The sequence below is a fragment of the Eucyclogobius newberryi genome, unplaced genomic scaffold (genome assembly GCF_026437365.1).
Source record: "Eucyclogobius newberryi isolate DKJ021-1_F unplaced genomic scaffold, fEucNew1.0.hap1 SCAF_20, whole genome shotgun sequence".
Lineage (NCBI taxonomy): Eukaryota > Metazoa > Chordata > Actinopteri > Gobiiformes > Gobiidae > Eucyclogobius > Eucyclogobius newberryi.
The window spans coordinates 6,731,596-6,757,891 of NW_027315835.1; the positions used below are offsets into that span (position 1 = coordinate 6,731,596).

At 44.4% G+C, this 26,296-nt stretch overlaps 3 protein-coding genes across 3 annotated transcripts in view; 2 read left to right on the forward strand and 1 right to left on the reverse strand.

The window, feature by feature from the left end:
• Positions 1-26,296, reverse strand: part of chst15 (carbohydrate (N-acetylgalactosamine 4-sulfate 6-O) sulfotransferase 15) — a 65,024-nt gene that overhangs the window by 9,369 nt on the left and 29,359 nt on the right. The window contains exons 2-3 of the mRNA XM_072455734.1: positions 10,169-10,747; positions 7,533-7,872 (exon numbers count right to left, since the gene is read on the reverse strand). Of these exons, the coding sequence (XP_072311835.1) occupies positions 7,533-7,872; positions 10,169-10,615 (787 nt within the window). The 5' untranslated portion in view covers positions 10,616-10,747. The remainder of the gene's footprint in view (positions 1-7,532; positions 7,873-10,168; positions 10,748-26,296) is intronic.
• Positions 18,234-19,874, forward strand: LOC140369313 (E3 ubiquitin-protein ligase TRIM21-like). Its single transcript, XM_072456609.1, has one exon. It carries the CDS (start codon positions 18,240-18,242, stop codon positions 19,857-19,859), a length of 1,620 nt encoding a protein of 539 aa, XP_072312710.1. The 5' UTR covers positions 18,234-18,239; the 3' UTR covers positions 19,860-19,874.
• On the forward strand, positions 24,268-25,986 carry LOC140368699 (E3 ubiquitin-protein ligase TRIM21-like). The gene has a single exon (XM_072455733.1). It carries the CDS (start codon positions 24,287-24,289, stop codon positions 25,922-25,924), a length of 1,638 nt encoding a protein of 545 aa, XP_072311834.1. The 5' UTR covers positions 24,268-24,286; the 3' UTR covers positions 25,925-25,986.

Here is a 26,296-nt window from a genome sequence, read left to right on the forward strand (position 1 = left end):
CGTGTTAGAGCTCGTGTTAGAGCTCGTGTTAGAGCTCACGTTAGAGCTCGTGTTAGAGCTCACGTTAGAGCTCATGTTAGAGCTCGTGTTAGAGCTCATGTTAGAGCTCACGTTAGAGCTCATGTTAGAGCTCATGTTAGAGCTCGCGTTGTAGCCCATGTTAGAGCTCGTGTTAGAGCTCGTGTTAGAGCTCGTGTTAGAGCTCACGTTAGAGCTCGTGTTAGAGCTCACGTTAGAGCTCATGTTAGAGCTCGTGTTAGAGCTCATGTTAGAGCTCACGTTAGAGCTCATGTTAGAGCTCATGTTAGAGCTCGCGTTGTAGCCCATGTTAGAGCTCATGTTAGAGCTCATGTTAGAGCTCACGTTAGAGCTCATGTTAGAGCTCGTGTTAGAGCTCGTGTTAGAGCTCACGTTAGAGCTCATGTTAGAGCTCGTGTTAGAGCTCATGTTAGAGCTCACGTTAGAGCTCATGTTAGAGCTCATGTTAGAGCTCACGTTAGAGCTCATGTTAGAGCTCGTGTTAGAGCTCGTGTTAGAGCTCGTGTTAGAGCTCACGTTAGAGCTCGTGTTAGAGCTCACGTTAGAGCTCATGTTAGAGCTCGTGTTAGAGCTCATGTTAGAGCTCACGTTAGAGCTCATGTTAGAGCTCATGTTAGAGCTCGCGTTGTAGCCCATGTTAGAGCTCATGTTAGAGCTCATGTTAGAGCTCACGTTAGAGCTCATGTTAGAGCTCGCGTTAGAGCTCATGTTAGAGCTCACGTTAGAGCTCATGTTAGAGCTCGTGTTAGAGCTCGCGTTAGAGCCCATGTTAGAGCTCGCGTTAGAGCCCATGTTAGAGCTCGCGTTAGAGCCCATGTTAGAGCTCGTGTTAGAGCTCATGTTAGAGCTCATGTTAGAGCTCATGTTAGAGCTCATGTTAGAGCTCGCGTTAGAGCCCATGTTAGAGCTCATGTTAGAGCTCATGTTAGAGCTCATGTTAGAGCTCGCGTTAGAGCTCATGTTAGAGCTCATGTTAGAGCTCATGTTAGAGCTCATGTTAGAGCTCGCGTTAGAGCTCATGTTAGAGCTCATGTTAGAGCTCATGTTAGAGCTCATGTTAGAGCTCGCATTAGAGCTCATGTTAGAGCTCGCATTAGAGCTCATGTTAGAGCTCATGTTAGAGCTCATGTTAGAGCTCATGTTAGAGCTCATGTTAGAGCTCGCATTAGAGCTCATGTTAGAGCTCATGTTAGAGCTCGCGTTAGAGCTCATGTTAGAGCTCATGTTAGAGCTCGCGTTAGAGCCCATGTTAGAGCTCATGTTAGAGCTCATGTTAGAGCTCATGTTAGAGCTCGCGTTAGAGCTCATGTTAGAGCTCATGTTAGAGCTCGCGTTAGAGCCCATGTTAGAGCTCATGTTAGAGCTCATGTTAGAGCTCGCGTTAGAGCCCATGTTAGAGCTCGCATTAGAGCCCATGTTGGAGCTCGCGTTAGAGCTCGCGTTAGAGCTCATGTTAGAGCTCATGTTAGAGCTCACGTTAGAGCTCATGTTAGAGCTCGCGTTAGAGCTCGCGTTTCAGCCGTGTCTCCAGAGCTCTACATTCTGCAGATTAAACTCAGCGTTTTCGTGTCGTTCGTCTTTCTCGGGGGGTCGTTTTGGCCCAGTCGTTCCACCCGCAGCAGCAGAACGACAGTCCCACTTCCTCAGAACTCTAACATGAGGAAGTCGGTCGAGTGAGTCTAAAACTGTCATGATCAAAAACAGAGTGGCAGGTTCGGGGCTCAGGTCACGCTAGAGTTTGTAAGGCTCCAATTAAACTCTGGTTCTAGATCAGGGGAGGGCCATATTCAAATCCAGGCAAGTAGCGGAGGGCCGGCCCACCATCAGATCAAATATGTGATATTCTGTCAAATGGGCTGTTTGAATATATTATTTAATTTATTTCACGTCATATTTATTAAGGATACAAGTGCAGACAGATGCCTAAGGGTGCCTTTTTAAAAAAAAAGATTACTTGGCATGTTTGGTGGGCCTGATTATAAAGACAAACGGGCCACATGGGGCCCGCGAGCCGTAGTTTGCCCACCCCTGGTCTAGATCCATGTTGGTGCAGTCAAATGGCTGGGATGGTTGTTTTTAAGGGGCCCTCGATGACGTCTGCTGTTCCTGGAGCTTCTGTTTGTCGCTTTGAACCTCCAGCTGGTCCATGAGACTACTGACACTGACACGCCTTGTCGACTTTGCTCCTCGCCGACGTTCCTCGAAGGTTTTCGATTTCCTTCTGGAGATCTTGAACGGTGCAAATGTGGATGTTGTTTTTCCTCTCCCAAGTCTTGCACTCCTCCACCTTCTGGTTGAACTCCTTCAGGAGGCTGTCCAGTTTCTGCTTCCCTTTCTTAGCCAGGCCCTGACGAGGAACATTCGTTGTTGGTGCTTGATTATTCTGCAGAGACTCCTTCAGGCTCTTGATTTCCTCTTCCAGTTTCTTTTTAATCAATCTGGTGTAATTATGGGCCTGGATTTCCTTATCGAGGAGGCGCTGGAGCTTCTGATTTCCAGCGTGAGGCCGTTCCTGCTGAGGACGAGGAGCTGCCCTCATCTGCTGCATCTGCTGCTGCAGCTGCTGCAGCTGCTGCTTCTGCTGTTCTTCCAGTTTCATAATGTGCATTTTGTGCTCATTATTCCAGTGCACTTCCTCATTGAAGCACCTTTGGAGCTCAGCAATTTCACCTCTTAACCTTTGCTCCGTTGCTATGGACATCTCATTGGCCTCCTGCATCTGCCTCTGCATTTGCAGAAGAGCGTCGTACTGTTCCACCGTCTCCAGGCGTCTCTCTGTCTCATCAGAGGGCTGAGTCTGCTGTGTGGACTCCTCCTCCTCATTGGGAGCCGCCTCCAGGCCCTCCGTCGTTGAGGTCAGCTCTTCATTTTGGACATGGAGGGGACTGTCCATCCCTGCCGCGCTCATATTTGTGATCCGTTGCTCATAGAAACAGTAGGTGGCGTACATTTGCTGCTCTAAAGTTACTCTGGACCAGTGGGCGTGGACTTTTGTAGCCTGCAGTTCCTCCTCCAGCGCCTTAATCTTTGACATCTGCTGGGACACCATCATTCCATGGTATTTTCTGATTTCAAAGATTTCTTTAGAATGCCCTTCGATACTCTCCAGCATTTGCGCGGATTCTCTCTGTTGATGGAAGATGATGTTTTGCAGTTCCTCCTCGCGACGTCGCCTGGGCTTCTCGGCGTTGCGTTGCCTCGTCGAGCGCAGATCTTCTTCCAGCTTGTTCTGGGTCTTCTGAAGCTCTAGTATCTCCCTCTCCTTCTGGTTGAGGCGATCCAGCAGACTCGCGTTCTCCCCCTGGACCTCGGACACTCTGCGGCGAGCTGCGTCCAGTTGCGCGTTGGCCTGCGCCTGCCTGACCGGCTCGGCCACGGCGCTGGGCACGTCGCTGCTGCTGTGGAAACTCGCCTGGAGCGCGGCCACGGCGGCGGCGGCTTTGTCCTGCTCCGACTTTCTCTTGAACGCCCCAATAACTGCACGTGGAAACTTGTTCTCCATCTCAGCTTCGGCTTTAAGTGTTTAGTCTTCAGTCGAGAAATTATTCTGCCCCACTTTCGAACACGGTATATAGGCAAAAAAAGAACTTTCTGACATCATCGGAATGAAATCGCTTTATGAACATTCTTTGAGATATCATCGCGGTCGTTCCCTTCACCAAGTTAAAGAATAAAGCCGAAAGAATAAAGCTGAAAGAATAAAGCTGAAAGAATAAAGCCGAAAGAATAAAGCGTGAGATGTGCAGCCACAGAACAGTAGGTGGCGGTAATGTAACCCTTGGATACCAGCCGCCACAAAACACCACAGACGTTTACGTTGACGTGGAAGTGTTTTAGTCAAAGTGCAACAATCGCAACATTTCACGATTCGATCAATGTGGCAGCGTTTAGATATCAGTACACGTTGCATGTACGAGGTTTTATCATGACGTGTATTTCTCTCAAACTTCTTCAGAGACATTAGAAGGCGGAAAGTGACTCGGACGTCCAGATTTAGCCCATTCAGGGCTCGGCCTACACGACCTAAACACTTGGAAAGCGCGTTTGTAACACGTGAAGGTCGCCAATGCTTCATCCCATTCAGATCTGAAGATTAATTGTTATTTGCGGCTTCATTTAAGGACAAAGAAGCTACATTTCAGGCAGTTTCTCCGGCGCCTCGACAAAAACGTAAATACTCAAGAGTAAAATGTAATAATCGAGCCCTTTTAACTGCAATAAAGTCATATCGAGGTCAATTTAAATTGCTTGAATTAAAGTGATCTTATCATGATTTTGGTCGGTTTGACTTGTGAAGTGATCAGAGACATATATGTTATTTATATTTGTCCATATAAAGTTCAGAATGATGAAAACGTTGTGCCGAGAATAAATAATTCAATGTAAAATACATAATTTGAATGGTAAAAAGGGTAAAAGTCAGAAGAATTAAACACATATAAGTCTACTTTTTGGAGCAGGAAGATAAAATACTCACAAATACTCACACTAAAAGCCCTTCAAGTACAATAGGCCCCTCCCCCTGACAAAGAGGAGCTACGTCTCAGCTGGATTTTCCAGTCAATAAACAATAAATAAATAAAATCTCAGATATTACGTGTTACCGTTTGTCTCTTTGTTGTGAATGAAATAGTTCTTTAAATTAGACTTCTTGTTCAAGTCGTAGTTGGACTCATGAGGAAGACTCAACCACTTCCTGCTTTCTGTCCAATCAGCTTCTCCGTAGTCGTAAACAAGACGTCGACGAACCTTTGTTTGGTCGAATCAATTTTAAAACCACAACAAATGGTTTCAGCCTTAAGTCACTTCCCGTCTGACGACTTTTACAGCGATTTAGGCAAAGAAACCACGAGCTGTTTGTTCAGCATTCAGGGTAAATCCCGCTACAACTGAAAGAGCTATTAGCATTTTAGCATACTTCAACATATGGATCTAGGGCTGTGATCAAAGGCTAGCACATGTTAGCATTCAGGCTAAATCATGCTAGAGCAGAAAGAGAGCTTAGCATTTTAGCATTTTTGGCATACTTCAACATTATTAATATCTAGTCGAGTTAAGCCCAGAGCACACGTACAGGATATTTTGCCCGATTTAGGCCCCGGTTTGCTTCTTTTGACCGACGTTCGAGTTGTAAGCGACTTTTAAGTGAAACTAAAGCATTCTCTGCAAAGTTTTAGCCTTGTTTACACATCAAAAAGTGAGAAAAAGGCTAAAATACATCTAATAATAAATCACTTAAGAACCAGGAAGTGTGCTGTTAGCATGCTGGTTGTATAGTTAGTATTACCATGACAACCAAACTCCACTTTGGACCCAGAAACTTGCTAAAAGTGCATGTAAACTAATATTTAGAATGCTAAGGACACGTTTGGACCAGAATGCTAAAAGTCCCGTCTTAGACCGGACCTGGTTTGGTCCTAGTTTAGACCGGATCTGAGTGTTCCAAACTTCCTTGAAGTGCAGTAATGCCTCTTAATGCCTCTTAATGCCTTTTAATGCCTCTTAATGCCTGGAGTTATTCACCTTGCATAGGAAATGTCTGGATTATCATTCAGAGAGTGTTGTTGTGTTGCATATTTATTTGTGAGTAAATTGCGTTGGTAGATTAAGCAACATTTGGATTCTGGTCACATCTCGAACAAAGATCCAGCAGCAACTCAGTTTCAACAAATCCTTGTACAGAGCTGACAGTGGGACTGCTCAGAATATGATACATATACAGTATATTATACATATATCACTGTCACACCAGCCAGAACCATCCAGAACCATCCAGAGCCAACCAGAACCAACCAGAACCATCCAGAGCCAACCAGAACCAACCAGAACCATCCAAAACAACCCAGAACCATCCAGAACCAACCAGAACCAACCAGAACCATCCAAAACAACCCAGAACCATCCAGAACCATCCAAAACAACCCAGAACCATCCAGAACCATCCAGAGCCAACCAGAACCAACCAGAACCAACCAGAACCATCCAAAACAACCCAGAACCATCCAGAACCATCCAAAACAACCCAGAACCATCCAGAACAACCCAGAACCATCCAGAACCATCCAGAGCCAACCAGAACCATCCAGAGCCAACCAGAACCAACCAGAACCAACCAGAACCATCCAAAACAACCCAGAACCATCCAGAACCATCCTAAACAACCCAGAACCATCCAGAACCATCCTAAACAACCCAGAACCATCCAGAACAACCCAGAACCATCCAGAACAACCCAGGTCTACACCAGGACTAAACCGGGAGGTCTAAACTGCGTCTAAACCAGGTCTAAACCAGGTCTAAACCAGGAGGTCTAAACCGGGTCTAAACCGGGTCTAAACCTTCTCATATTTTGGACATTGATATTTCAGTCACAGTTCGGGTCGGAGCATGTCACACATGGTTTACCCACAATGCTCTGGGGCTCATTATTGTGGCGAGCGGTGAAGGACTTGACTCTGTTGTTTAAGGAGAAACGCTCCAAACAGGAAATCGATCGCAACCAATCAGAGCGCGGGCGAACGAGACACAAACAATGAGAAGAGAGAAAGTGAGTGGAGGACGAGGAGGAGAAGGAGGAGAAGGAGGAGGAGGAAGAGGAGGAGAAGAAGGAGGAAGAGGAGGAAGAGGAGAAGGAGGAGGAGGAGGAGAAGAAGGAGGAGGAGAAGGAGAAGGAGGAGGAGGAGGAGAGGAGGAGGAGGAAGAGGAGGAAGAGGAGAAGAAGGAGGAAGAAGAGAAGGAGGAAGAAGAGAAGGAGGAGGAGAAGGAGAAGATTTTTTATTTTTTTAATTAAAATTGTAAAATTTTAATTGTAAAATTTAAATAAAAGACATATATATATATATATATATATATATATATATATATATATATATAATACTTTTTTTTTTTTTAAAGTCCCATTTTGTCCAATTTGCGGAAAATGTGTCCATTTCCAAGTTCAGGACGTAAGTGGAGTATTTTTATAATTTTTGTATGTTTATTTTCCTCTCAAACTGACCTTAAAAACACGAAAAGAGCAAGAAATTCAAAAACAAATGGTTTTTCACAATATATTGTCTTTACAGAATCAGTTTGTTTTTAAATGTGCAAAACGTGAACGAACCACAAAACCAGCACAAAAAGTGCAGAAATATCACTTTGAACTTGTCTTTTTCAGGTCATTTTAACAGTTTTATTGACGACACGCCACAAAGTCGTATTTCAAATTGCGTTTCTGAAGTTACTACATGGATCGTGACGAAATGGAAATTGTGATTTGGCCCAACGTAACCGCGGAAACCGAGCGACTCACCGAACCTCTGAGCGTCGGCCTCTGAGCGTTTAGCCTCCGAGCGTTAGCTTCTGAGCGTTTAGCCTCTGAGCGTTAGCCTCTGAGCGTTTAGCCTCTGAGCGTTAGCCTCTGAGCGTTTAGCCTCTGAGCGTTAGCCTCTGAGAGTTTAGCCTCCGAGCGTTAGCCTCTGAGCGTTTGCCTCTGAGCATTAGCCTGGACTCACCGAACCTCTTGCGCGTCCACCAGTGCGGCTCCTTGAACATGGTGAACCGGACCTCCGGGTGCAGCCGGAGCCGGTCGTACAGGTCCGTGGTGCCGCACTTGGGCTGCCCGATGATGTAGAAGTACGGCAGGCACCGCAGCCGGAGCGCCCGCCCCGCCCTGAGCACCAGGTGCTCCCGGAAGGAGGCGCGGAGCTGCTGGAAGACCGCGCGGAAGCGCCGCGAGTAGCGCCCGTAGCAGTTGCTCTGGTACGGGTCGGCGCTGCTGTTGCCGTGGTATTCCTCGTACCAGCAGGGATTCTTCAAACCGCCGAGGAATCTGCCAGGAACCACCGAGAACAACTGCAAAAGACAACGGTATTATACTTAAGCAAAAGTACCTTATTTTCCGGAGTAAAAGTCGCACCAGCCAAAAAATACATAATAGAGAAAAAAAAAACAGATATATAAGTTGCACTGGGGTATGAAATGTGGTCGCAAGTGTGAAAATAACAAACAATATCACATATAAGTCGCTCCGGAGTATAAGTATATAAGTATAAATATAAGTATAAGTCGCACGTTTGTGGAATATGTCACATATAATCTCTATTTTCAGGGTTTTTTCTCAATAACGATACGACAGAAATGTGTTAAAACGTGTCTTTAAACGCATTCATTTCGGTTTAATTATCAGACAAATGTGAAACGTCTGTCAAATGAGTCACAAAACGACCCTAAATTAGAATAATCCCAATAAACTCTTCCTTAAATGTATAATACCATCAAAAAAACATTTGCTGCGACGAATAAATAACAAAGAAATACTTTAGTACTTGTTTGGAATCGGTTTGGGCCGTAGAGTCGATTAATCGGTTTAACATTTTTCCTACAAATACAGAGCTGTTTTCTCTTGGGCTCAATTGGACGAAAGGGTGCGTCTTTACGTGTTTTTAGATAATTTTTTCAATCTATATTTCTTTTTATCGGTCTGGGACTCACAGGGTTGCTCATGATACGATAATGTCACGATTTTGCGATACCTGCGATAATCGATTTGTCGCTCGTGCCTTTCTACGATTGATCACTATTTTTTTTTTCAAGAACCTGATACGTTTGAACACGTCTGGCTCAGACTCACAATGAGACACGCCCGTTTTAACCATCAAAAAGGTCAAAATGTCACATGATTTTGTGTAAAGAAGTTTCCTTTCTTTAAACGAGCATCAAAATCAAGAATGACTTGATACTGCAGCCCACGATATCGATACTGCAGCCCACGATATCGATACTGCAGCCCACGATACCGATACTGCAACCCACGATATCGATACTGCAGCCCACGATATCGATACAGCAGCCCACGATACCGATACTGCAGCCCACGATATTGACACAGCAGCCCACTATCGATACAGCAGCCCACGACATCGATACTGCAGCCCACGATATCGATACTGCAGCCCACAATATCGATACTGCAGCCCACGATATTGACACAGCAGCCCACTATCGATACAGCAGTCCACGACATCGATACTGCAGGCCACGATATCGATACTGCAGCCCACGATATCGATACAGCAGCCCACGATACCGATACTGCAGCCCACGATATCGATACTGCGTCGCGACATTTAGTATGACCTTGTATTGATATTTGGATGTTTTGGCCCGTCTTTTTTCATGCGTTTGGGACGGTTTTCAGAGTTCAGAACTGTGAATGGAAACTTCTGGATTAGACGTTTTGCTGCAGGAAAAACGGCCATTACTAAAAAAAAATACAAATAAATAGATGACGCAAACTGTGCCGACGATCGAGGACCGGACGGAAATTGCAAGTGGCATTTGAAAAACGGAAAAAATGACATTGAGTGTGAAAATGGCCCTTTTTGAACAGAGTGGGATTTGTACGCTGGAGCGGATCGTGCGCTGTTTATTTACATTTTAAAAACGTATCCTTTTTTATTCAAGTTCTTTCTTCGTTTCGTCCTCATTGACTTGGATCAAAGGATCGTGGCGTATTTGCCTCCGTTTCCTTTGCTGTAAATCAAAGTATTTAAGCAAAATTTTGATTATTGCGACATCTCTACTGTTTTCGGTAGTCGTAGTTTGATAATCGTGATCATTAACTGGACTAAACAGACTCTAAAACACGTACGAAAAGACCGTTTTGAGACAAAGACAGTGGCATTATTAAACGAAAATGTCAAAAAAGAATAAACAACTTCCTATTTTCACAAATTTTACACAAATATTTTCTATTTAGAAGCCTCCGGTCACCGTATTACAACCTTTGTTTAGCTGATCATGCATTTAAAGTGCCCAAGACGGGTTTTACGATGTTCTAATTTTGACTTTATCGTATTTATGCCTGTTGTACATATAAATTATAGTTTTACACCAATCGAGCAGATATTTGTGGAGGAAATTAGCAAAATTCTAACTATATTTTTCTTTTAGTTTGATGAGTCGTCCAACCTGCCAGAGGCCCATTGAAAAGTCAACGTTCACTCTTCGATCGATAAAATGATCAGTTACAGCAGTTACAGCCCTGGTGTCAATAACCGTTACAATCGTCAAATTGTGATGTTTCGTATTCCTCCGTTCTTTCGCGCCAGTAAAACCTCGCCGCCCGACAACGACGGCGTTCACTCACGTGCGGTTCGCTGTCCACGACGTCCTTCAGCTTGGGTTTCCGCCGCTTGCTGCTGAACTCCACTTTGTCCTCGATGTCCCTCACCACCGACCTCATCCGCTCATAATCCTTCAGCGTCGACGCGTTCGCCGCAAAGACGACGCCGGCGGCGCCGCCCGGGCCACCGAACTGGAAGGGCGACGGCGTCAGCATCAGGCCCCACTTGTCGCCCGTCAGCACGTACGACGCCGTGATCAGGAACACCAACGCCAGCCCGAACAGGAAGCTGTAGAGCCGGAACTGCCGCAGGTGGTGCAGCGCGCCCCGGCGCGTCGGCGTCTCTCGTCTCACTTCCAAAACGGCGAAAAGGTTCATGAGCGTGCTGTCCACCTGGAGCAGCAGCGGCCTCTCGCGGTATTCGTCCGACGCCGGGTCCAGGAGGCGGTATTTGTACTCCGCGTCGGCCATTTTGATCCCATAAGTGGAGAATGGCGGCGGCGCTAGCGCGAAGGGCCGAAGGCGAACTGGAGTCGCGTCGGCGTTTGCACGTCCCGGGCGAGGATGCGCGAAGGACGGGCCATCTGGGACGAAGACACAGGCCTACGGAGAAGAGAGGAGCGGTCAGTGTGAGAAAGCGGTGAGCGAAACTTGAAAGAACGAGGAAGGAAGACGCTCGACGAAGCAGAAGTGAAAGTGCAATGCAACATTTTCACTTTGGCAATCTGACCTCAAATTAATTTAAAGCTTGGAATAAGAAAACGGATTTGCCAGTTGGAAGAGGGCATGTGGGTCAGATAGTTTAGCTAATAATAAAGAGTAATCCATCGAAACAAGACAGAAATAGCAATAAACTCATACATACAAACCAGTCAAAACTGCTCAACGTCATTTTAACTCTGTATTTGTTTCATTTGTCGACTCAGAAGTGAAAATGTGGTCAGGTTTGGTCTAGTTTTCCCACTTTTTATAGCGCTTTTCCACCTTCGTTCGTCGTCGGTCAAAGGAAGGAGTAAAATCGTAGAGCTGCAAAGAAGACTCTATTGTGACTATAAAACACAATCGCAGTCGTGTTTTGATCATCATGACCGTTATCTGGACTGTACAGCCTCTTAAACACGTTAATAATACACTATATTCATGAATATTGGGTATCCAGAAGCCTTCAGTTACCATAGTTACGCCGTTATTCAAGCTCGTCTCTTAAAACGTGCATCACTCGAAACGCTTCCCTCTTTTTAGACCCGTGACCTCGACGCGTCCAGCACAGTTCTCCAAAAGATCGACTGGAACTGACGCAAACGTTAGTCGCAGGGTTATTCACGACACTCTGTCACCGTGACGACAGCTTTGGTGGCACAAAATATGCACAACATCGTATCAAGAACGATGATAATGATTTTTGTGAGAAATAACTAACTTTCTAAAATGTCCTCTAGTGCTGAACCAGAATTAAACCAGGACTAGACTAGAACCAAAACAGGTCTAAAACAAGACCAAAACAAGACTAAAAAAGACCAAACCAAGACTAAAAAAGACCAAACCAAGACCAAACCAAGACTAAACAAATACCAAACCAAGACTATACAAATACCAAACCAAGACCAAACCAAGACCAAACCAAGACCAAACCAAGACCTAACCCGAGACTATACCAAGACTGAACCAAGACTAAACAAAGACCAAACAAAGACCAAACCAAGACAAAACCAAGACCAAACCAAGACCAAACCAAGACCAAACCAAGACCAAACCAAGACTAAACCAAGACTAAACCAAGACCAAGACCAAACCAACACCGAACCAAGACCGATTGAAGACCGGATTAAATTGCTTGGAGGGCCTGTTTTGGCCCCTGGGCCTTATGTTGAATAGCTCTGGTTCATTGACGTAACTTTGATGTCGTCGTAAAGCTGAAAACTGCAAATCGAGCAGACGATGGCGGAAGAACGAGAAGGTTTTCTACGAGGATTTTCAAGCATTTTCAAAAACATTCAGCACTTTTTTACTTTTTACTTTACTTTACTCCGCGTCTCATGCTTTTCCTGAACGTTCTTTCTGGGACACGCCTCCTCCGAGACCCTCGTATCTCTCGTTCAATCGGGACAGACTCTTTCCTGTTAATCAGCTTTGTGTTCCCGCCTTTTCCCGCCGCGGAACAACCTCGGCGATAAGAGCGGAGGTCAAACACGGATGAAACGCTTCCTGCTCCGGAGAGGAAGGATTATTCCGTCGGCAGCGCAGTTATATGGGAAGGTCCAAGCAGATAACGGCCATAATCATTTAGGATGATTTCTCTTTCCTCAATTCCACATTCATTTTCACCATTACTGAGAAAAAACGACGGAGAAATCTTTAGTTTTGCACGTTAATGTTCCTCACGTTTGTGTCAAGCTTTTTGCAATTAAGTGTGTTTTTGGACAATAGAGTTAAGTAAAAATGCTTCTAAAATGGTCAATATTAAGATGTTTTAGTCCTTACGATTATATTGTGACCTGAATAATGTTGACTTTCCAATTTGACAATATTACCGTATTTTCTGGACTATAAGTCACACCGGAGTATAAGTCGCACCAGCCAAAAAATGCTTAATAGAGAAGAAAAAAACACATATAAGTCGCACTGGAGTATAAAATGCAGTTGCAAGTGTGAAAATAACAAATAATATCACATTTGAGTATAAATATAAGCATAAGTCGCACCGCGGCCAAAACGCGACTTATAGTCCGGGAAATACGGTAAATGGTTTGCGTTTTTTGTTCTTTCAGATATTATGATTTAGTATTATCCTTTATTTATCCTGAAAATACCAGATTTTGTGCATAATTTAATGTTTTTGGTTGAGTTGTAGTTTCTGTCTTTTCTGTCTGAGTAGAGGTGGGGAATGTATTGAAATTTACACCAGCTCCAGCACCAGCCCCAGCATCACCAGCAGCACCAGCACCAGCACCAGCTCCAGCATCACCAGCACCAGCTCCAGCACCAGCACGAGCTCCAGCACCAACACCAGCAGCACCAGCACCAACACCAGCAGCACCAGCATCACCAGCACCAACACCAGCAGCATCAGCTCCAGCACCCCCGGGAAAAAAAGGAAAAGGATGATGCTGGAGAAAAGGGGGAAAAGTAGAACTGGGTTTTGATTCAAATTTCAAGAATCGATTCGATTCCGATTTTTACGTTTCAAAATCGATTTTTTCCGATTTATCAGATTCCAACTGATTCGCTCCGATTTCGATCTGATTTCCGATTCAATCCGATTTCGATTCGATCCGGGGGTTAATGTTATTAAAAATGAAAAATGTATTTGAACCGTTTCCTTCACTTCATGACTGTGTAGAGAAGCAACATATTAAAACTAGTATTATATCAATATTAAACAACAAATCTTACAACTATTGGTAGTTACTGATGGAAGACTGATGAAAAGGTTAAGGGTCAATCTACCTTCAAGAAAGATAATCCAGGAGTCCTGAATTATCTTTCTTGAAGGTAGATTGAAGTTCACTGAGGGAAATGTAGAGAATAATCTTAATTAAAAAAAAAAACAATAAAAAAAAATCGATCTTTGGACGTATGAATCGATAATCGGTCATTAATATGCAAATCGATTAAAATCGGAAAATCGATTTTTTCAACCCAGCTCTAGGGAAATGATACTGGAGGAAAAGGGGGAAAAGGATGATACTGGAGGAAGAGGATGATACTGGAGGAAAAGGATGATGCTGGAGGAAAAGGGTGATACTGGAGGAAAAGGATGATACTTTGGGAAGAGGATGATCCTGTAGGAAAAGGATGATACTGGAGGAAGAGGGTGATACTAGAAGAAAAGGGTGATACTGGAGGAAAAGGATGATACGGGAGGAAAAGGATGATACTGGGGGAAAAGGATAATACTGGGGGAAAAGGATGATACTGGGGGGAAAGGATTATACTGGGGGGAAAGGATTATACTGGAGGAAAAGGGTGATACTGGAGGAAAAGGATGATACTGGAGGAAAAGGATGATACTGGAGGAAAAGGATGATATTGGAGGAAAAGGGTGATACAGGAGGAAAAGGGTGATACTGGAGGAAAAGGATGATACTGGAGGAAGAGGGTGATACTGGAGGAAAAGGATGATACTGGAGGAAAAGGATGATACTGGAGGAAGAGGGTGATACTGGAGGAAAAGGATGATACTGGAGGAAAAGGATGATACTGGAGGAAAAGGATGATACTGGAGGAAGAGGGTGATACTAGAAGAAAAGGATGATAATGGAGGAAAAGGATGATACTGGAGGAAAAGGATGATACTGGAGGAAAAGGATGATGCTGGAGGAAAGGGATGATAATGGAGGAAAAGGTTGATACTGGAGGAAAAGGGTGATACTGGAGGAAAAGGATGATACTGGAGGAAGAGGGTGATACTAGAAGAAAAGGATGATAATGGAGGAAAAGGATGATACTGGAGTAAAAGGATGATACTGGAGGAAAAGGATGATAATGGAGGAAAAGGTTGATACTGGAGGAAAAGGGTGATACTGGAGGAAAAGGATGATACTGGAGGAAGAGGGTGATACTAGAAGAAAAGGATGATAATGGAGGAAAAGGATGATAATGGAGGAAAAGGATGATACTGGAGTAAAAGGGTGATACTGGAGGAAAAGGATGATACTGGAGGAAACGGATGATAATGGAGGAAAAGGGTGATACTGGAGGAAAAGGATGATACTGGAGGAAAAGGATGATAATGGAGGAAAAGGGTGATACTGAGGGAAAAGCAGCTTTTGAAAAAAGTACCGGATCTTTGCGTTTGACGTTGCGAAACTGGAAAATTTGAAACCGGGTGTTTTTGTGAGGTTCGGAGAAGGAGCAGAGAAGAGGATTCCGTAAAAAGCGAGAATGAAGCTAAACACAACTATAACAGTGTTTTTGATGTCGGAACAATGCTATAAAAAGCCATATGTGTCCTTTAAAGCACAGGATCCTGATTTGTTAAGATCAGAACGTTTAAAAAAGCGCATGTCCTGAAGTATGAATTAGTGCGGCCGGATGGATTCCCACAGACCCTAATTAGCCGAGTGCTTCAGGGTCAGGGAAAAGGGCAGCGGCAGTGGAGCAATTAGCACACAGTCCCCAGGATCCAAACGAGTGTCCAGCTGACGAGTGATTGACAGGCTCAGGGAGAGGCCAATGACCTTAGGGTAAGAATACACACCACATTAGGCCTGGGTGAGGTCTAGTTTAGTCCTGGTTTAGGTCTAGTTAAGTCCTGGTTTAGGTCTTGTTTAGTCCTGGTTTAGTCCTGGCTTAGGTCTGGTTTAGTCCTGGCTTAGGTCTAGTTTAGTCCTGGCTTAGGTTTAGTTTAGTCCAGGTTTAGGTCTACTTTAGTCCTGGTTTAATCCTGGTTTAGGTCTAGTTTAGTCCTGGTTTAGGTCTAGTTTAGTCCTGGTTTAATCCTGGTTTAGATGTAGTTTAGTACTGGCTTAGGTCTAGTTTAGTTCTGGCTTAGGTCTAGTTTAGTCCTGGTCTAGTCCTGGCTTAGGTCTAGTTTAGTCCAGGTTTAGGTCTAGTTTAGTCCAGGTTTAGATCTAGTTTAGTTCTGGCTTAGGTCTAGTTTAGTCCTGGTTTAGTCCTGGCTTAGGTCTAGTTTAGTCCTGGTTTAGTCCTGGTTTAGTCCTGGCTTAGGTCTAGTTTAGTCCTGCCTTAGGTCTAGTCTAGTCCTGGCTTAGGTCTAGTTTAGTTCAGGTTTAGGTCTAGTTTAGTCCAGGTTTAGGTCTAGTTTAGTCCTGGTTTAATCCTGGTTTAGGTCTAGTTTAGTCCTGGTTTAGGTCTAGTTTAGTCCTGGTTTAATCCTGGTTTAGATGTAGTTTAGTACTGGCTTAGGTCTAGTTTAGTTCTGGCTTAGGTCTAGTTTAGTCCTGGTTTAGTCCTGGCTTAGGTCTAGTTTAGTCCTGGTTTAGCACCTTTTCAGCCCCGTTTCAGCCGTGTTTCAGCTGCATACATGATTAAAGCAGTGGATGTAGACGCGGCGCTGCTCGTTAGGCCTGTGTGTCTGAGGTTAATTAGGCTCATTATGAATGTTAGAGTGAAGAGGAGAAAGTCACGGAACACGCTGGACAAGTGTGTTTAAGTGGAGGGAATTAAAGGGGGACCTGTTGTTGCTAATCGGGATGTGAACGTTAGAATAATCCCGGTCCATGTTTTTTCAGGCAGCGGCCGTTTCGTTTGAGAAGGTTCAGTTTGTGGAGTCTCGAGAGGACATACATTCGGCAAACGGTCGAGGCCACGAATCAGGAGTCGGGAAATGCTAAAAAGTATGTGTTTAGTTTAAAACGGGAACGATGAAACGTCTCTTTAATGTTCAAGATCGTTTATTTATGTTTTCATGTTGTAGAATTTGATGATGTCAGAATGGAGGCGGGGCCTATGTACGCAACTATGGCAGATTTACTGTTTTTGAAAGGAAAATCCAAAATAGAAACCTCATCATTACTAAGTGATGAACTTTGTCCATTTGACTCCCATGAACCACTTCATCATCTTTATAAACCGACAAACTTTCTTTTTTCTTCAGTTTCAAAGTCCCACATGTTGACATGTTTGGACATCACTTCCTGGCTCTGTCCTTATCAAAACAACCGCGCATCACGTTTTTAATCTCAACAATAAAACCACTTTGACGGTTTCATTATCTGATCCACAAAATGTGGATAAAGTGAAAACTTTCCAGATGTTTCTGTGACTTCATTTATCTCCTCATTTTTACACATTTGTGTCCAAACATTTGTTACCTCATAAATGTAGTTAAACCAGTACTTGTACTGCAGTACTTTGTTACTTCCTTTGCAGACTGTGTTTTTTGTAGTTTCTCCAGAGCCGTTTACAATGTTGTACAGTGTGATTTAAACTGTCAACGTCACATGATCAGAGCAAGAACCAGTCTGCAGATAAACCTGTCTATGCCCCGCCCCTCTGCCCTACCTGACTCCTCCCTCTGCCCTACCTGACTCCTCCCTCTGCCGTCGCAGACTGAAGCAGGAAACACTCGTTTGCTCAAAGGCACCTCAGCAGCTTCAAACCCTCAACAATCTGCTCCAGCACAGGTCAGTGTTACTAGGCCCACTACTATTACTGCTATTACTACTGCTACTACAACTACTACTACTATTGGTGGTGTAGTTTGGTACTTGGTCCTGCTCCAGGTCCATTTCTCTTCTGCTTCACACACTTACACTGTGATTCTCACTCTTATTCTTATTTAATACCACTAAAGAGAAAACTTCTGCTGCTGCTGTCAATCCTGCACTTTATGTCACCACTTCTTTCATTCAACTCAACATTAGTTTGTCAAATATCAAAATAAACTGCAATAAATGTCATTTCTGTGGAAGTGAAAGTCAAACTTAAAGTCCTCCATTTTGTCTTTGTTCTTTTTCTCTTCAAATGTGGATCTGGAACAGTTTTTACTCATGAAAGTTCAAAAGTTTATTAGAATTTCATGTCAAACTGTGAAACTGGAGCAGAATGTAAAGAGGATTTAAATCTATCAATATATTTGATACTTTGATTCTCTCCAAATACCAAGAGTCAACAGCTTGTTTTAAATCTTTATGAAATCATTCTTTTAGAAGTGACTTGTTAAACCTTTATTTGATTGAACTCTGAGACTTTAAAGACATTTTGAAGCAGATAAAGGTGTAAATATGTGACTGAAGCTTCTCCACAGAGAATATTGATGAATAAAGTCTATTCTTGATGTTTCTTCTTTTTGGACAATTGAATGTCTCTGTGTTTGTTCTAAAAGCTCTTTTGGTTTGTGTTTTAGAGTCTGTTTAGTCCAGACAAACATGAACATGATTCAAACACTAGTTTAGTCACGATTAGTCCATGAATCTTCTGACGTTTGAATGTGGGAGAGAAAAAGATGAACAGAACACGAGAGAAACCAGATTTATGAAGCACAATGTTCATGTTCAACATGTCTGGACTCGGTCTGGACTCGGTCTGGACTCGGTCTGGTTCAGTTTTCTCTCTTTTCCTCCTGGTGTTTGACTTTTCTGATGGAAAAGTCTGATTTTAGAGTAACTGATGTTGACCTTGTGTTTCAGAGATGTCCTCCACAAGTGAAAGGAGCTCTGAGGAGACGTTCCGGTGCTCCATCTGTCTGGAGGTGTTCTCTGAGCCAGTGTCCACTCCGTGTGGACACAACTTCTGCAAACCCTGCATCTGTGAGGCCTGGGCCCCTGAGGGGCCCTGCACATGTCCTCTGTGTAAGAGGAGCTATGACAGAAGACCTGAGATCAGCGTCAACTGTTTACTCTTGGAGATGGTCTCTCAGTTTAAACTAGAGGCTGAAAAGTCAGAGTCTGGAGATGTGTCATGTGACGTCTGCTCTGAGCCCAAGCTGAAGGCCCTGAAGTCCTGCCTGGTCTGTCTGTCCTCGTTCTGTGAGACCCACCTCCAGCCTCATCTCACAGTCTCTGGGCTGAAAAGACACCAGCTGATGGAGCCTGTGGAGAACCTGGAAGACAGGATGTGTCCCACACACCAGCGCCCCCTGGAGCTCTTCTGTGGCACTGATGAGAAGATCGTGTGCATGATGTGCTCCGTTCTAGAGCACAAGAACCATGAGCTGTTGTCTCTGGAGGAGGCGTGTGAGAGCAGGAGGTCCTCTCTGCTGCACACTCAGGCTCAGAGCCAGCACATGGTGGAGCAGAGGAGGCTGAAGGTCCAGGAGATCCAGCGCTGTGTGGAGCTCAGTGACACAGAGGTCCACAGAGAGAGGGCTGTGGGGCTGCAGGCCTTCACTGATCTCATGCAGTCTGTTCAGAGGCGTCAGGACCGGTTCTTAGAGGAGCTGCAGGAGAAGCAGAGCCGGAGCCACAAACGAGCCCAGGAGCTGGTGCAGCAGCTGGAACAGGAGATCTGTGAGCTGGAGAAGAGCAGCACTGAGGCGGAGCGGCTCTCATGCTTTCAAGACCCCCTCCACTTTCTACAGAGCTGCCCTGCACTCACGCCCCCTGCTGGACTGAAGGAGTGGAGCAGCGTGAGCTTTGAGCCGGAGACGTGTGAGGGCAGTGCAGCCCGGGCTTTGTCTGAGCTGGAGAAACATCTCTATAAAGACTTTAACAAACTATTTAAAGATCTGGCCTCAGAGTCTAACAGGGCCGAGCTGAAGAGAGTGCAGCAGTTTGTGGTGGACGTCACTCTGGATCCAGACACTGCTCAACCTCATCTCGTTCTGTCTGAAGATCTCAAACAGGTTCATCTCACTGATGTGAGGAAGAAGCTCCCAGATTCTCCTCTGAGGTTTGATTGTCCTTGTGTTCTGGGAAAGCAGAGTTTCTCCTCAGGCAGGTTTTACTTTGAGGTTCAGGTCAAAGGGAAAACTAAGTGGGATTTAGGAGTGGCCCAAGAGTCCATCAACAGGAAGGGAAAGATCACTCTGAGTCCTGAGGATGGATTCTGGTGCATCAAGTTGATAAACAAAGATCAGTACAAAGCTTGTACAGATCCTTCTGTCCCTCTGTCTCTGCAGCGAGCTCCTCAGAAGGTCGGGGTGTTTGTGGACTATGGTGAGGGTCTGGTCTCCTTTTATGATGCAGATTCTGCAGATCTTCTCTTCTCCTTCAGCAGCTGCTGCTTCAGAGAGAAACTGATTCCATATTTTAGTCCCGGTTTAAATGCTGAAGGTTCAAACTCTGCTCCTCTGGTCCTCACTGCAGTTTAGACTTTCAGAGGTCAAAGTGACTAAAACAAGAATAAAGTTCTGAACTTCAGTCAAATGTAACTGTGGAACCTTTTGACTCCATTTTGGACTGAAAGTACAAAGTTCTTCTCTTTATTGTTTCAGTTCTTTTGAAATGTCTGAAGCTTTATTTGAATCCTGTTCATGGTGACCTCCTGTGAGAGGGTTTTGGGTTCAAGACTCGGCTTTGATCAAACTAAATATTTGTATAAAAATGTCTAAAATTATGAAAAGTTTTTAAATGTTTAATCAAAATCTGAACTTTCCATCGCTTCCTCTGTTTCTTCTTGTCGTCCATGTTGGCTCGAGGTCAGAGGTCAGAGGTCAGGACGAACAGCGCGTCGTCACAAATAAAGACTTAATTTAAGAAGAGGAAACGTTTGGACAAACATTGAATTCAAAAAGAGATTAAAGACTAAAGGACTAAACCAGGTCTTAACCAGGACTAAACCAGTTCTAAACCAGGTCTAAACCAGGACTAAACCAGGTCTAAACCAGGACTAAACCAGGTCTAAACCAGGACTAAACCAGGACTAAACCAGGACTAAACCAGGTCTAACCCAGGTCTAAACCAGGTCTAAACCAGGACTAAACCAGGACTAAACCAGGACTAAACCAGGACTAAACCAGGTCTAAACCAGGACTAAACCAGGTCTAAACCGGGTCTAAACCAGGACTAAACCGGGACTAAACCAGGTCTAAACCAGGACTAAACCAGGTCAGATGATTTGGAGGGCCGTATTTGGCCCGCGGGCCGTGACTTGAATAGAACTACATTAGAGTGAATATATCGACCATAAATTCAATTAAATTCATTTTTGTAACGCCCAAAATCACAACAACAGTTTCCTCTGAGGGCGACAGTGAAAAACAGATGAAACAATGTCCGTGGGGACGAGGGACGATGTCCCAGAGTCCTCTGTCCTTAGCCCCTCCTTCTACAGGAAAAACTACAAAAAACCTCTTTGTGAAAAAGTCTAAACCTGGAGGAGTTCCAGATGAAGGAGAAATCTGACTCTCAGACACTAAAAGACTTCACTGTGTTTTTGTTTCATTCTTAATGTTGTTTTGGCTGAAGCAGCTCTGGACCTTTGATTTATGATGTTTGATTAAAAGATCTTAAATAAATGAAATTAAATAAATGTAATTAAATAATGTAATTAAATAATGTAATTAAATAATGTAATTGAATAAATGTAGTTAAATAAATGTAATTAAATAATGTAATTGAATAAATGTAGTTAAATAAATGTAATTAAATAATGTAATTGAATAAATGTAGTTCAATAAATGTAATTAAATCATCACATTTCCTGGAGTCATTTCTGTCCCTCCGGGGATGACGTTCATGTTGTTGTTTTCCCTCTTTACAAGTGACAGCTGAGTCACATGACCTGCACCTGCGTTACCACGGAAACCACACTCTCGTTGTAGCATGAATGAAGTGAACGGGGCTTTTTATGAACAAGTCTGACGAGAACGTGTATTCACTTTGCTCTTGGTTCTCCCGCCTCGTCCTCCCAGTGAAGAGGTCGTGGGTTCCACTCCCGAGCTCCTCCCCCTCTTGCCCAAGGGCACAACGGCGTCCGCCCTTTAAACTCGCTCTCGTTCCTTCAGTTTATGGACTTAAACATCACCCTCTCTTTTTCTTCCCTTTCTCCCTCCCCGTCTCTCTTTCCTCCCCCTTTCCCTCGACCTCTCCTCTGTTTCCTCACACTTTTCTCACCCTCTTTTTCTTCTCTCTCTCCCTCCACCAGTCCCTCCTCTCTCACTACCTCCATCCCACTCTTCTCTTTCCCTTTCTCCCCCCGCTCAGACTCTGAGGTGAGGTTTTTGGGGCGTCTCTGTGTTTGCGCGAGTTCAGAAGAATGTCGAGTATGAGGCGGGAGAAGCCGCGATGGAATCAGGACTAAACTAGAACTAAACCTGGACTAAACTAGAACTAAACCTGGACTAAACTAGAACTAAACCAGGACTAAACTAGATCTAAATCAGGACCGAACTAGAACAAAACCAGGACTTGCTCATCTTAGTTCTAGTTTAGTCCTGATTTAGTTCTAGTTTAGTTCTAGTTTAGTCCTGGTTTAGTTCTAGTTTAGTCCTGGTTTAGCCCTGTAGATTCACACTTAACCCACCACATCAAAACTTGGATTAAACAAGTTAAAGAAGAACCAAACCAAGTCCAAGTAAAGACCAAAATGAGCTCAATTTGAGGCCAAATAAAGACAAATGTAAACCAGGACTAAACAGGTTCCTGTTTAGTCCTGGTTTAGCACTGTTTCAGCCGTGTTTCAGCTGCATACATGATTAAAGCAGTGGTTGTAGACGCGGCGCTGCTCGTTAGGCCTGTGTGTCTGAGGTTAATTAGGCTCATTATGAATGTTAGAGTGAAGAGGAGAAAGTCACGGAACACGCTGGACAAGTGTGTTTAAGTGGAGGGAATTAAAGGGGGACCTGTTGTTGCTAATCGGGATGTGAACGTTAGAATAATCCCGGTCCATGTTTTTTCAGGCAGCGGCCGCTTCATTTGAGAAGGTTCAGTTTGTGGAGTCTCGAGAGGACAGACATTTGCCAAACGGTCGAGGCCACGAATCAGGAGTCGGGAAATGCTAAAAAAGTATGTGTTTAGTTTAAAACGGGAACGATGAAACGTCTCTTTAATGTTCAAGATCGTTTATTTATGTTTTCATGTTGTAGAATTTGATGATGTCAGAATGGAGGCGGGGCCTATGTACGCAACTATGGCAGATTTACTGTTTTTGAAAGGAAAATCCAAAATAGAAACCTCATCATTACTAAGTGATGAACTTTGTCCATTTGACTCCCATGAACCACTTCATCATCTTTATAAACCGACAAACTTGTTTTCTTCAGTTTCAAAGTCCCACATGTTGACATGTTTGGACACATGTGGACACCACTTCCTGGCTCTGTCCTTATCAAAACAACCGTGCAGCATGTTTTTAATCTCAACAATAAAACCACTTTGACGGTTTCACTATCTGATCCACAAAATGTGGATAAAGTGAAAACTTTCCAAGTGTTTCTGTGACTTCATTTATCTCCTCATTTTGTGTTACCTCACAAATGTAGTTAAATCAGTACTTTGACTCCAGTATTTGTACTGCAGTACTTTGACCTTTGTGTTTTTTGTAGTTGCTCCAGAGCCGTTTACAATGTTGTACAGTGTGATTTAAACTGTCAACGTCACATGATCAGAGAAAGAACCAGAGTCTCCTGATAAACCTGTCTGTGCCCCGCCCCTCTGCCCTACCTGACTCCTCCCTCTGCCTCCCTGACTCCTCCCTCTGCTCTCACAGACTGAAGCAGGAAACACTCAGTGTGCATTTGCTCAAAGGCACCTCAGCGGCTTCAAACCCTCAACAATCTGCTCCAGCACAGGTCAGTGTTACTAGGCCCACTACTATTACTGCTATTACTACTGCTACTACAACTACTACTACTATTGGTGGTGTAGTTTGGTACTTGGTCCTGCTCCAGGTCCATTTCTCTTCTGCTTCACACACTTACACTGTGATTCTCACTCTTATTCTTATTTAATACCACTAAAGAGAAAACTTCTGCTGCTGCTGTCAATCCTGCACTTTATGTCACCACTTCTTTCATTCAACTCAACATTAGTTTGTCAAATATCAAAATAAACTGCAATAAATGTCATTTCTGTGGAAGTGAAAGTCAAACTTAAAGTCCTCCATTTTGTCTTTGTTCTTTTTCTCTTCAAATGTGGATCTGGAACAGTTTTTACTCATGAAAGTTCAAAAGTTTATTAGAATATCATGTCAAACTGTGAAACTGGAGTAGAATGTAAAGAGGATTTAAATCTATCAATACATTTGATACTTTGATACTCTCCAAATACCAAGAGTCAACAGCTTGTTTTAAATCTTTATGAAATCATTCTTTTAGAAGTGACTTGTTAAACCTTTATTTGATTGAACTCTGAGACTTTAAAGACATTTTGAAGCAGATAAAGGTGTAAATATGTGACTGAAGCTTCTCCACAGAGAATATTGATGAATAAAGTCTATTCTTGATGTTTCTTCTTCTTGGACACTTGAATGTCTCTGTGTTTGTTCTAAAAGCTCTTTTGGTTTGTGTTTTAGAGTCTGTTTAGTCCAGACAAACATGAACATGATTCAAACACTAGTTTAGTCACGATTAGTCCATGAATCTTCTGACGTTTGAATGTGGGAGAGAAAAAGATGAACAAAACACGAGAGAAACCAGATTTATGAAGCACAATGTTCATGTTCAACATGTCTGGACTCGGTCTGGACTCGGTCTGGACTTGGTCAGGTTCAGTTTTCTCTCTTTTCCTCCTGGTGTTTGACTTTTCTGATGGAAAAGTCTGATTTTAGAGTAACTGATGTTGACCTTGTGTTTCAGAGATGTCCTCCACAAGTGAAAGGAGCTCTGAGGAGACGTTCCGGTGCTCCATCTGTCTGGAGGTGTTCTCTGAGCCAGTGTCCACTCCGTGTGGACACAACTTCTGCAAACCCTGCATCTGTGAGGCCTGGGCCCCTGAGGGGCCCTGCACATGTCCTCTGTGTAACAGGAGGTATTACATCAGACCTGAGATCAGCGTCAACTGTTTACTCTTGGAGATGGTCTCTCAGTTTAAACTAGAGGCTGAAAAGTCAGAGTCTGGAGATGTGTCATGTGACGTCTGCTCTGAGCCCAAGCTGAAGGCCCTGAAGTCCTGCCTGGTCTGTCTGTCCTCGTTCTGTGAGACCCACCTCCAGCCTCATCTCACAGTCTCTGGGCTGAAAAGACACCAGCTGATGGAGCCTGTGGAGAACCTGGAAGACAGGATGTGTCCCACACACCAGCGCCCCCTGGAGCTCTTCTGTGGCACTGATGAGAAGATCGTGTGCATGATGTGCTCCGTTCTAGAGCACAAGAACCATGAGCTGTTGTCTCTGGAGGAGGCGTGTGAGAGCAGGAGGTCCTCTCTGCTGCACACTCAGGCTCAGAGCCAGCACATGGTGGAGCAGAGGAGGCTGAAGGTCCAGGAGATCCAGCGCTGTGTGGAGCTCAGTGACACAGAGGTCCACAGAGAGAGGGCTGTGGGGCTGCAGGCCTTCACTGATCTCATGCAGTCTGTTCAGAGGCGTCAGGACCGGTTCTTAGAGGAGCTGCAGGAGAAGCAGAGCCGGAGCCACAAACGAGCCCAGGAGCTGGTGCAGCAGCTGGAACAGGAGATCTGTGAGCTGGAGAAGAGCAGCACTGAGGCGGAGCGGCTCTCACGCTCTCAAGACCCCCTCCACTTTCTACAGCGCTGCCCTGCACTCACGCCCCCTGCTGGACTGAAGGAGTGGAGCAGCGTGAGCTTTGAGCCGGAGACGTGTGAGGGCAGTGCAGCCCGGGCTCTGTCTGAGCTGGAGAAACATCTCTCTGAAGACTTTAACAAACTATTTAAAGATCTGGCCTCAAAGTCTAACAGGGCCGAGCTGAAGAGAGTGCAGCAGTTTGTGGTGGACGTCACTCTTGATCCAGACACTGCTGAACCTCAGCTCGTTCTGTCTGAAGATCTCAAACAGGTTCATCACACTGATTTGAAGGAGGAGCTCCCAGATTCTCCTCTGAGGTTTGATCCTTGTCCTTGTGTCCTGGGAAAGCAGAGTTTCTCCTCAGGCAGGTTTTACTTTGAGGTTCAGGTCAAAGGGAAAACATACTGGGATTTAGGAGTGGCCCAAGAGTCCATCAACAGGAAGGGAAGGATCTATCTGAGTCCTAAAAAGGGATTCTGGTGCATCATGTTGAGAAACAAAGATAAGTACTGGGCTTTTACAAACTCTTCTGTCCTTCTGTCTCTGCAGCGAGCTCCTCAGAAGGTTGGGGTATTTGTGGACTATGATGAGGGTCTGGTCTCCTTTTATGATGCAGATTCTGCAGATCTTCTCTTCTCCTTCAGCGGCTGCTGCTTCAGAGAGAAACTGTTTCCATATTTCAGTCCTTACTTGAATGCTGTAGGTTCAAACTCTGCTCCTCTGATCCTCACTGCAGTGGAGACCTTCAGAGGTTAAAGTGACTAAGAACAAGAATAAAAGTTCTGAACTTCAGTCAAATGTAACTGTGGATACTTTTTAGGAAAAACTACAAAAAACCTCTTTGGGAAAAAGTATAAACCTGGACGAGTTCCAGATGAAGGAGAGATCTGACTCTCAGACGGACAACAAAAGGGTTCACTGTATTATTGTTTCCTCGCTAATGTTGTTTTGGCTGATGCAGCTCGGGACGTTTGATTAAAAGCTCTTAAATACATGTAATTAAATAAATGTAATGCCTTTCCTGAAGTCCACAATCATCTCCACTGTTTTCTGGGCCTCCCTCCTGCAGACAGACTCATCCCTGTCCCAGATGAGCCCGATGAGGGTGGTTTCGTCATGGTGATGAGG